Source organism: Myotis brandtii, unplaced genomic scaffold (genome assembly GCF_000412655.1).
Source record: "Myotis brandtii unplaced genomic scaffold, ASM41265v1 scaffold10, whole genome shotgun sequence".
In the NCBI taxonomy this organism is placed as follows: Eukaryota; Metazoa; Chordata; class Mammalia; order Chiroptera; family Vespertilionidae; genus Myotis; species Myotis brandtii.
The window spans coordinates 3,227,608-3,239,901 of NW_005353325.1; the positions used below are offsets into that span (position 1 = coordinate 3,227,608).

Here is a 12,294-nt window from a genome sequence, read left to right on the forward strand (position 1 = left end):
GCAGCGCCCCAAACCCCAGATCAGCCCTGCCGTGAGCACGACCCGGGGCAGCGCCCCAATCCCCGGATCGGCCCTGCTGTGTGCGTGACCTGGGGAGGTGGGGCAGGCACCCAGGGATCGGTCCTGCCATCTGCCACCCGGGGAGCAGGACTAAGCCAGCAGGTGGTTATCTCCCAAGGGGTCCCAGACTGTGAGAGGGCACAAGTGGGGCTGAGGGACACCCCCCCCACCCCTCCTCCGCCAGTGCACAAATTTTTGTGCACCGGGCCTCTAGTTAAGATATAAACATCAAGGATCTTTTTCACCAAAGATTTCTGAGAAGCAATGAAAAGTTTTAAAACAAGTATTTACACATTTCAGTGGCTAAATATATACACAAATGTTTGTAAAAGTAAATGGATAATTTTTGTTTTAATGACACCAAATTCCATGAATAACTACATTATTCAGTATGTAGGCTTGCAACAAACTGTCCCTTTCTGCTCTAACGGCACCATTTAGTTCATCACTCGTCCTAAATACTAGAATGGCTTAACTGTTTCTCCTGCCACGGCCTCTTGATTTTCCTTCTTCTTGGCCCATCCTATTCCAATGGGTTATTGCCCCATAACACTGTTTTCCTCCTATCGTCCCCTCATTCAAAAGCCTCAAAGAGCTCCTGAGTGCCTGTAGTCCAGTCCCTCAGGTTGGCAGGCAGGGCAAGCTAACCTACGGACCACTCAGTACACATGGAGCCATTACAAGACGCGGCTGTGCTCAGCACTATGCTAGTATATGGACGTCTCATGCTGAAATGAGCTTTTGTAACTCCCAGCTCCAAGCTCAACGCCTTTTCCTCTCCTCATTCCAAATCCTACATATGGCCTGGAGACCCCTTTCCCAGCTTTAGCCTATTTTATCTTTTCAGAAATCTTTCCGTAAATATTTACTGAATTTACACATTAGTAGCATTCAGTGTGACAGAATATTAATATTATCCCGCATTCCCATTTCTTTGTTTTGTGTCTGTTTTAAACTCCCTGGAAGGCAGTAAGTTCCGTAAGGGCCATGTTTTCCACGTGGTGTGCTGCATATGTAAATTTCTTCCTCGTTTTACATTTTTAATAGTTTGCAGTCTGTTGCAGGGCTATGTTCTGTTTGGATGAATGCACGCAGCGAATGAAATGTACCAGGCAACTTTTAAACTTTGTTCACACAAGGTCAATTCTCCATGTTTTGAAGGGCATCTAAATTCAGAGACACGGGGCCATGAACTGCAAAGGTGCCCTGCAGCATGGAGAAGTGACTTATTTTTATAGTGTGGCTCTTATACAATACCAGAAATTGAATTAATTTCTAGTTGGAAAGATATTTGTTACTACAATGAAAGCTGCAATCGTTATATATACAACTGTATACCAAACTAATGCAGTATCAACAACAAAAAATATAGTAATTCACAGGCATGCTACTTTCCAATATTGAACAGAAACATGTGGTTAAAAAATACTTATTCTTAAGGGGAGATAAAGATTTTTATGGACCTGGTTCTTTCTAATTTAACGAGATCTATACATTATCTAACAGACTTGAGTTCAAAATAGCTAGGTAATGGTAATCTTATGTCCTAAAGTAAAAGTTATTAATATGTAAAGAAAAATGATATGTACTACATATAAGTTTATACATATTAGGTAAGGAACCCCTGGAACTCTAGAAAAATTTCCTGAGGAAATGAAAAACAACTTGGTAAAATGTAAATCTTTAAATGGACACATTCAAGCTGAAGTTGAGGAAGCAGAACTACTGGGTGTGTACGGGTGTCAGAGAGTGAGAGAGATAAGGGAGGGCAGTAAAAAAACAAAGGAGAAAGGAGAGTTCATTCTTATATAAAAGGAAGAGAAGTTAAAGAAATGAGAAGAAAAAAATCAGAAGAGGCTATTTCTGATAAGATGTAGAAAGAACACAACAGCAGCGCTGTTTCTAAGCCATACCTTATGATCTTTAGGTAGTTTCCAAATGGGTCTCTACCTGGATCCAGCCAGGTGGGAATTTTAGACCCGAGCCTCTGAGGCTCCACCCATCTGCCCGTGGAGCCTGCCTGTGGCAAACCTTCACCCTTTCGTCACAAGGCCCTGGCCTCCTGCCACAGTGACAGCGTGCACGTGTCCCTGGGACTCTGAGGGAATGCGCAGAGGGAGGTGGGACTATCCAAGCTCTACAGCTTCTACCTCAAAGCTCGAGGATCAGAGAGATCACACAGATACGGACGGTGCTCCATTCTCAAGCTATATTTAAGCTCATCATGTTTGTATGATTATGTGGAAACCTGATAATATTTTAACCATTAAAAAATGAACAGCAAGCAGTTGACAGAATCTTTATTGTAAACAGAGGTCATTAATAGTTGTTACAAACTGAACTGAAACTCAAAGTTAGCAATCTGAATCAGATTTATAGGTTTCCTTGTTTGGCATAACTTGTCATCTTTGCACCTTGCAGCACTTTTAAAAAGATTGCTAAAATTATCAGCATATCAATGGTCTCCTTTATGTCAAGTTTAGAACCAGAACATTCTTACCCTCTTAAGAAAACTCATTCAAAACTAGGTAGAACTTCCACCTTTTATCATCAAAGCTATTACACAAATTTTTTTTACAACGCAAAAGAATACAAATAAGTATATTTTAAATATTACAGACCATATATGGGCAGTCCCCACCTTGTGTCGTTTTACATATTCCCACCTGCTGTAAAGTATCTTTCTTTTATTTCATGTGTCCCCCTGACCACTGCAATCCACTCTGAAGTACTGCATTAGCCACCTCCCCCAGCCTGCTGCTAGTCACAGCAGTGCTCAGCGTAGGGGAGGAACAGCTGGTAGAAAGAGGAACGTTAACATTTCAGTTTATAGAAAAATACCATCTGGTGGTGAGAATGAGTAGCTGAAGCTTTACTGTTATGCAAAATAGGTCACAGGTAAAAAGGATGGTTTGTTCTTGATCTGCTCTCCAGTGAATTTTCCACTCTACAGTTTAGTGAAAAGGCAAGGACCACCTTCAAAGTGTCCTCAAATATTATACCTGTTACCTTAACAATCAGTTCTATAAAACATCAAAATATCCTCTATTGTCAAAAGCACTTAATGGAGATGTATCAAAAACAGAAGTATTTCTCAACGAGGAGCAAAAATAGATATTTCATGAATTATATTCAATAAATAAAACATTGTTAAGATAGTGTTTTGTAGTTTTTGTAAAAATATTTGAAGAAATATTCAAAACAAATCTAAATAGAGCAGACAAGTGATGGATGTAAAATTTAAAAATATACTGAGCATCTGAATGGACATTTCAATGATTTTTTCTTGAATATCACTCAGATGTTAATTGGTACTGAATATATTAAAATAGGTTCTGAATATCACTGCAACTATAATACTCAGAGGTCATAAATTTCATTCTCTTTTTTATTCATTTAAAAACTGCACTCAGTACTGTATAGCAAGTCAGTTTCTATTTTAGTATACTTCAGTACACTATTCATAATCTCTAAGGCATTTGGTTGTTCTATCAGAGAGAACTGTAACATGCTGAATGCAAATTGTTTTTGTATTGATTTTCCTATCCACACAGCTCAAAGTGCCCATCCCAGAATGTAGGCCGGGGCCTACGATTTATCACTACTGCCTCCTTACAGCACACTACTTCAAAGTCTCTGTCCCTGATACTGTGCATGTCTTAACAATACCAGAGAGTGCCTTTCAAGTTGAATAGAAAATACATTAAAAATCACTGACTTGAGGGTTGAAAATCATTCCAGTGGGATGGTGATGTTATAACAGAGATCAATTCTCATACTTAAAACTGACTTGTATTATTTTCTGCATTGCACCCTTAGTCCAGTGCTTCCCAACTTTTTTCAAGGCATGGCGCACATTAAAAGGGGTTGTAACTATATGGTGCACACTGGGGTGAACCCACCAGCCATTCTGGACAGCGGGACTTGCCACTTCTTACTGTGCTGCACTGGGGGCTGAGGGTATAAGTGTTTGGCAACCCTTTTCCCCAATTCAGGTACTCCAGTGCGCCATGGCCCACCAGTCAGGAAACTGGGTAACCCATTACCAGGCCAATTTGACATTTTGGAACTAGCTTAGGAGAGTTTAAAATCTGAAGGGATTGGCTTTTTTTTTTTTTTTTTTAAACATGAGGCTGATTGGTTTATTTTTTAACCGGAGTAAGTATACCTGCTTGATTTCTTTTTAAAAATTTATTGTCTAAAGTTGATTTGATTCTTATCTGTAAGTCTGAATTAGTCTTTGTTCGTCTTTATAGAGTTTTAATAATTGAAACCAATGCATTAAGTGAAAATAACAAGGTATTTGGAAGCAAGTGTATCTAGGTTTGAATCCCAACTCTGCTATTTTCTACGTGAGATCAGGCAAGCTTCTTAAGTTTCTGATCCTCAATTTCTTAATGGTAAAAACTGGGACAATAACGTCTACTTACAGAGCTCGAGTGAGAATTAGAGAGAGTACACATGCAACGCCTAGACAATGCCTAGGATGTATAAGATGCTTAATAAATGACAACTGCCATCATTATCTAAAAGTTAAAGCTAGGATGGTATTTTAATTTCTACCACATGGTGAACAGTTAATATTTATTAATATTTAACAAGTAAACATTCTATTACAGAGTATTCTTCCAAGTGTAAAACTAAGAAACCACACACAGTCTTTTACTACCTCACATATGTGCAGTGAGAATGTGGCTGAAAGTTAATGCACTAGAAACCTGTCTTGCCTCTTAGAAGCGAAAAGAGAGCATTTAACATTTATTGACAGTGTACCTTTCAAACATCTCGAGGGGTCTATGCCCATTAGTTACCAAAAGCTTACTTACAGTGAATTTAACAGTTGCTTCAGCCCTTTATCTTTTAGATAAGGAATAGTGGAGTTTTAAAAACACTTTTTAAAAATTTGGATTTTATTCACATCTGATAATTATTTTAGAAAATGTTAACTTGAAGATCAGTGCAACTTAATGAAAGGTCTATTAGAATTTAGGCTCTCTGAGACTGTTTTAAATATGGAGATTATAATAGATACAGTAGTGCTCTGCAGATAAAATAATTACCAGTATCACAAACTCTGTAAAAACATAATTGCATGCATACTCTTAAAAAAAGTCAAGTCAAGTTATGAACATATTGAAGACTCTCCGGTTGTTCTAACGAGTGTTCCCGCAGGGGTGGTCTGAGACCTGGCAGCCCATGTTCTGGCCTGTCACCTGCACCTTGAAGAGAGTCCCGTCGGCACACATGCAGAGCTTGTAGCGCACCCACTCCCCAGCACCAAGCTGGTCCCCACCGGAGGAACTAGGCAGGCGAGTGGTGCTAACCATCACGGTTCCATTTAGGATGATGCTGTTTTCCTAGGAGGACAATAATAAGACCTATTTACCTCCACAAATGGGGATACAACAAGTTTAATAAACAGAACTTACTGGAATATTAACAAGTAAAGAAGGCAGTAAGCGAGAGTGAAGTCGTGACCAAAACGACAACACAGAAACCAAAACTAATGTCAAGATTCAACCAGTGACCTCTTAGTAATAGTTTACAACATACACCAATACACTTGTTACACAATTTACTTCTCATTAGTAACAATTACAGCAGAATTCCTAAGTGCATAATGAGGCTGATGTTGACAAGGTCTCAGACCATTTTATTTACTCCCTGAGAGAGTTTTCACCGTTACTGCTTGGTAAGTTTCTGATGATGCTAAGAAAAAGAATTTTCCCCTGGAGAAAATTTACTTTAATTCCCACTGTTTCTGCATCACACAGATGCAGATTCAAGCGTATACTTTTGAAGACCAGGGACTCCAAGGAACTGCCTGGAGGGTCTCTTCTTCAGTTCCAGGAACTTTCTTGTATTACAGGCCCTTTCTATCTCCCTTCTTTGCTGTTTCCTTTTCTTCTTTTCATTCATTCAACAAATAATTATTAAATGTCTACTCTGTGTTGGACACTATTCTAGGTGCTGGGGATACAGCAGCCAACAGACAGGCAAAGTCCAAGTTCTCCTGCAGCTGGCATTTAAATGGGGAGGGGCAGACAATAAACACACCAACAGGGAAAACTAACAGGACATCATCTGAGAAAAGTCAGCCAGGGTACGTAGAGAGAGTGGAGTGACCAGGCAGGGTTCCACTTTACACAGGTGGTGGGGAAGCCTCTCTGATGAGGTCGAAGTCCAGAGGAAACTGGGTCATATGAAGGAGTGAGCCCTGTGGGTTAATGGGAAGGAAACGATACACCAAAGGCTCCAAGGGAGATGTGCCTGGGGTTCAGGAACAAGTAGGAGGCCAGTGTGGCTGAAGCAGAGAGACTGAGGGAGTAGATTGGTAAGAGATGAGTCAAAGAAATAACTAGGGGCCACATGTAAGGCCGGGGAATGGACTTTGGATCTTACTCTGAACTAGATGGGAAGCCATCTGTAGGGTTCTGAATAGGGAAGTGATATGATCTTTTGAAAAGGGTCACTCTGGCTGCTGTACAGAGAACTGACTACAGGGCGAAAGGGGAGTCAGGGACCCTTAGGAGGCTGTTCAACAGTGCGGCAGGAAATGGTGGTGGCGATGGCGGTGGCAGAGCCTGAAGGCTTTGCTGATGGACTGTTGTGTTTGAAATGCCTATTAGAAAGTAAAGTACAGTAAGTAGTTGGATATGTGAATCTTAGTTCAAAGGAAAGATTAAAGCAGGAATTTGAGAATCATCAACTTATAGAGGGTATTTAAAGCAATGAGAGAAAGTTGGTTATGAAGTAACGAAAATGGCTCATTGATCAGGAAGTGATAGTATAATGGACTAAATATAGTCCAATTTTGTTCCAATGCTGCCATCGTGTGGTCATTTAATTTTATTTTCTTTAAATTGCTAGTGCAGTTATTTTTAAAAGCAGTTTTATAAAATTCTAATTATTAGCTATATACTTAAAACTAATCACTAATATTAACTAAATTACAAAGCTAATTATCTTTTCAATATTGGCCTTTATTTCTTTAACTGTGGAAAAATGGATATGGTGTATGTATATTACAAATTATTTTAATAATTGTCATATTAACAACAGGTAGGATTTCCAGGTAGAAAAAAGTAAAAGACTTAGGTCACTTGCTAATGGCTAGGTACAAATCTATCACATTTATTGCTTCTTTGAGTTTCTAGTGCAGAGAACAATGCCCCCACTGTGACCATTCTTCAACACTATTTGTTTAGAGGAATGTAAAAAATACCCTGCATTGCTACTGAATTTTTGGCAAGAATCACATTTTATGTCCATCATTTTTATTCAGAGATTGGAATATGTGCTTTAGGGGGGAAAAGCTATTTATGAAAGTGAAAGAACTTAATTTTTTAAAGTTTATTTTTTCTAAGAACTATGAGATTAAATTTAAATAAAGGAAAGAATTATTTTATAAGTCCTTAGGTTTGTTAACTTTTGTCATTTAGTGCTTGGTAAAAAAAAGTTAATTAGCTTGAATTAATTAACACATAGCAGGTGTCTAAAGACATCCTATATAATAAAAGACTAATATGCTAAGTGTCCAGTCATCTGTTCAACCAATCAAAGCATAATATGCTAATGTTATGCTAAAGCTACTCAACCGCTTGCTATGATGTGCACTGACCACCAGGGGGCAGACGCCCCGACTGGGAGGTTAGCTTGCTGCTGGGGTCCGGCCAATCGGGACTAAGCGAGAGGGGCTGGACACGCCCTGGAGCCCTCCTTTGGTCCCTCCCCGGCTAACCAGCCTCCCACGTCTCTCCCCGGCCCCAATCGTGCACTGGTGGGGTCCCTTGGCCTGGCCTGCGCCCTCTTGCAATCCAGGACCCCTCAGGGGATGTCAGAGAGCTGGTTTCGGCCTGATTCTGCAGGCCAGGCCAAGGGACCCCACTGGTGCATGAATTTTTGCACCAGGCCTCTAGTCTTGAATAAATATGCTTTAACCTGAATTATGAGCAGGTAAAACATTTTCAGACTTACTGCTCCCTTATGAAATATTTACCTATTAAAATTCAGATATAATCTGTAAAGCACAAAGAGAATCTCACATTTCCACAGCTAGAATAAAGGGAAACCTTTTCCCCTTAGAATTAACAATGGACGTATAAATAAAAAAACATTTTATATGTTTGCTAATTGATTTTCATGACACTGGATATAAAACCCAGGAAGGAATATGAAAAATCTTTAACTGAAAAGAAACCCAACTTCAGAGAATAGATACTTAATTTGATCTTTCAGAATTCTCTTTTGTAAGTTTTTGTTGTTGGTGGTGTTTGGTCTTTGTTGTTGTCTTTTAAAATAATATAGGTATCATCATACACATTTTTAAAAAATGACAGGCAAGCAGAAATAAAATAAAAATAAAAGTCATCTGTTATCCTGCTACCCATAGCTAACTATTGTGACATTTGGCATTCCCTTGCAGATTTTATAATTATACATGTTTTGAAATGTAAAAATGAGGTATTTCGCAAATTAATCTATAACTTTCACTTCATAATCCATTTTGAACATCTTTCCATGTCAAAAAATATACAACTATATCACCATTTTTAATCATTGTACACTATTCCACATATGGATTTATATATACCAAAGAATCTTATAATTCTCTTAAATTCTTAAAAAATACTCACTGCTTTTAACTCCATATTACCACCCATGTGAAATTCAATGGTTTTGCCCATAATGAACACTCCTTCATTTCCACGCACTATAGCACGTCCATCAACTTTTATATTTAAATCACTAGTGGCATTGCTGGTAATCTGAATATTTAAAAAAAGCAGTGAAAAGAGTTACAAAGTTAAAGTGAATATTATTATCAGAGACAGAGGAATAGTAGTTTTACCATGAATATGAAAGGCAAGTGTTTTCATTCATGTTTTACAGATGTTGAGGTAAAGCGATGACTTGATAATGATCACATAACCTAGGTAATGACAAACCTAGAATTTGTCCTTCTCATTGTTCTGAAATTTCTTTCATGCCACATAAAACAGTAAAACTCCCCTCCCAATTTGTACCTTTAGAGCAGCGATTTTCAACTGGTGTGCTGCACGAATCTTTAAAACATTCAATACCCAACTATTTAGCCAGGGGCACTAACCTCTTTTCCCTTATACCATCAAATAAAAAAATGACATTAGCCAACACAATAAAGCTGTCTGATGGGAATGAATCAAAATTATATCTATTTTTTGGTCAAATCAGCAAAGTATATATTTTTTGGTGTGCTGCAGAATTTTAGTAATTAGTTTGTGTGTCATGAGATGAAAAGGGTTGAAAATCGCTGCTTTGGACAGTAACTCTCTTCCATTAATAAAGCAAAGAAAATAAATCATACCCTTTCAGTAGATGCTTTTTGAACATTCAAACTTTTCACTCCACTTGGCAAATGAAACTCATGAGTTTCATAGTCTGTGCTGAATAAAATATTTTGAGTCCTTGGGTCGAAAAACTGCATACCAATGTCACTTGTAATAGAAGTTTTGTTCTTTTCTACACTGAGTTTTGTTGTCCCTTGCTGAAAAACAATCTTCAGAAAAACACTTTATCATGAATATGCTTTCAAAGAAGACTGCATCCAAAATTCATCAAGAACATTATCAAAACACTCTATAACAACAGACTAATTTCAAATATTTTAACTGTGTCCATCTGTGCCCCCTCCACCCACTTGAGATAAAAGTTCTTTAAAACAAGGCTCACTGGGGTGGTGAACACACAATACAATGCACATATGACGCGTTGTGGAACTGCCCACCTGAAACCTGCCTAATTTTGTTAGCACTGTCACCCCAATAAATTCAATTTAAAGAAAAAAATAAACTGAAATAATTTAGAAAAAGTATAATCTCATCCCCCCCAAAACACACAACAAAACACAAAAACAGGGGCTTATGCATTTATTTGCTTACTAGAGGCCCAGCGCACAATTAAATCGTGCGGGTAGGGTCCCTAGGCCTAGCCTCCTGCGATCAGGGTCATCTTCTGCCCGTTCACCAGTCCCCAGGCTGAACGCTGCATCCGCCACCGGGCTGTCAGGCTGTTGGGATCACCAGCTCATCCCCCGCTGCTCTGGGGCTCAGGCCTGCGGGAAAGCGGGCGCCGGAGACTTCACCTCCATGCGCGTGCACCGGGCCAGCCACTGATGGAACGTGCTGCCTGCTCCGGCTGCTCACGCTGCTGCTGCTGCCACTGCTGCTGGGGCTTGAGGCGCTGACAGAGGCTGCGGGGGCGCGCCCGTGATCTACTGATCTACCCGCCTGGCATGAGCGGCCCCAAGCGGGCAGCGCGTTCCATCAGTGGTGGCCGACGCAAGCACATGGAGGCGAAGTGCAGGTGCCCGCTTTCTCGCAGGCCTGAGCCCCCAGCAGCAGGGGATGAGCTGGTGATCATAACAGCCTGACAGCAACCTGGACCTCCTGCCACCCACCCTGATTGCCCTTTCACCATCGCTGATCCATCCGAGCCTGTGGGCAGGGGGGAGGGACCAAGAGGCCAGTGGCCAGTCCCGCCCCACCCCCGCTCACAGGGGGTGTGGTTGGGGGGGGGAGGGACCGAGAAGTGGTCAATGCGACCTCATGGCCACTGGTCGTTTGGTCGTTCTGGTCGTTTGGTTGTTCCGGTCATTAGGGACACTGGCTTTTTATATGTTAAGATATTGCTCTGCACAAATACATGGGTCTAGGCCTGTGATGGGCATGGAAGGTAAGGGTACATTGAGGTTCTATGCGGTTAAAAACCTTTGCTATAGCAGCCCCTTGGCATGGGCTACCACTGACTAGATGGGCATATTCTCTTCTAAACTCCCAGAAAGTAGAGTATTCTAACCAGGAAAGGTACTTTTTAAAAAAAAAGTTATTTTATTGATTTCAGAGAGAGGAAGGAAGAGGGAGAGAGGGACAGAAACTCCTGCATGCCTACTGGGGATTGAGCCCACAATCTGGGCATGTGCCCTGCCAGGGAATCAATCCGTGACCTCCTAGTTCCGTGGTCAGCAGCAAACCACTGAGCCATGCCAGCCGAGCCAAAGACCTTTTTAATAGCTAGAACCGCCTGTGTGGTTGTGTTGTTCAGGTTAACCCAGATCTTTGTCCTGCCAACCCTTCAGGTCCAGTGCACGTGCCAACATTACTCTGTCTGGGAAGAAGCGCAGAAAACTCCTCCAGCAGATCCGGCTTGCCCAGAAAGAGAAAGCAGCCATGGAAGGTGAGGCTGGGCACAGAGGCGGGATGTGGGGGCAGCCTGACTCCACTTGGGTTCTTTAATGCATCTTCTTTCTCTTTGTTCAGTGGAAGCCCCTGCAAAGCCAGCCAGGACTAGTGGCCCACAGCCTAAATCAAAAAAGAAGACGAAGCCCCCCCAGGACGTAGACATGGAGGACCTTGAAGATGGGAGCTAAGTCTTACCCCTTTCATCACAAGGTTCTCACCTGGAGCCAGGCGGACTCAGGGCTTGTTCCAGAAGACTTTGGAGAAGACATTGCACCTTTTCACTCTCCCCAGACTCCTCTTCCATAATGGCCTAGTGGCCTGCCTGGAGGGACGTGTTGAGAGGAAGAGTGGAAAAGGAGGACTGGAGAGGCGGCTCCTTAGCAGGCAACTCCATTTGCAATAAAGCCCATAGTTCTCACTGAGATGTTTGTGCTTGAGTGCAGGGCTGGGGAGGGGCCGTGAGAAGGGCTCTGTGAGTGGGGAAAAGGCAGCTGTGACACGGGACCCACAGGGTGTGCTCGAGCAAAGGCATCAAGGAGCCAGCCTCCGTGACAGCCTGTGAGTGTCACTCCAACTTTCCACTTCCGACCAAAGTATAGCTTGCTGTAGAGATGGCCGAGGAGGTAAGGGTCCTGATACCAGCCCTGCCACTGCTCTCTGTTACCGGGTGGGCAAATCGCTTTGTCTTGTTTGTCGCTGCTTCCTTTGCTGGATTATATTTTTAATAAAGTGAAGACCAGACATTGTTCTCCCTATTTATTAATTTATGAGAGGAAAGGAGAGAGCGAGAGAAACGGTGATCAACTGTCTCCTGTACACACCCGGACACTGAATCAAAGCCAACTCCTTTCACCACAAGATTCTCTTGCGGTGATTCCCTTGTGGTGATGGGACAGACACTCCAACCAACGGAGTCACGCCGGCCAGACATCATTTTCCCCTTTTAACTGTCAAAAATGCTGCTAGAAGCCAGGGCTGGGGTGTTTAATGAACATGAAAAGCTGCCCAGCCCTGA

General features: G+C 41.5%; 1 protein-coding gene and 1 long non-coding RNA gene across 2 annotated transcripts; one reads left to right on the forward strand and one right to left on the reverse strand.

The window, feature by feature from the left end:
- Positions 1-2,343: 2,343 nt before the first annotated feature.
- Positions 2,344-9,812, reverse strand: SGCB (sarcoglycan, beta (43kDa dystrophin-associated glycoprotein)). Its single transcript, XM_005853161.2, has 3 exons — positions 9,407-9,812; positions 8,697-8,828; positions 2,344-5,417 (listed from the first exon to the last, which is right to left on the reverse strand). Exons 1-3 carry the CDS (start codon positions 9,524-9,526, stop codon positions 5,214-5,216), a joined length of 456 nt encoding a protein of 151 aa, XP_005853223.1. The 5' UTR covers positions 9,527-9,812; the 3' UTR covers positions 2,344-5,213.
- A 1,262-nt stretch (positions 9,813-11,074) lies between these two features.
- Positions 11,075-12,020, forward strand: LOC106725025. The gene is made up of 2 exons (XR_001360865.1): positions 11,075-11,274; positions 11,358-12,020. It is a non-coding gene; the product is annotated as an uncharacterized LOC106725025 (long non-coding RNA).
- Positions 12,021-12,294: the final 274 nt, after the last annotated feature.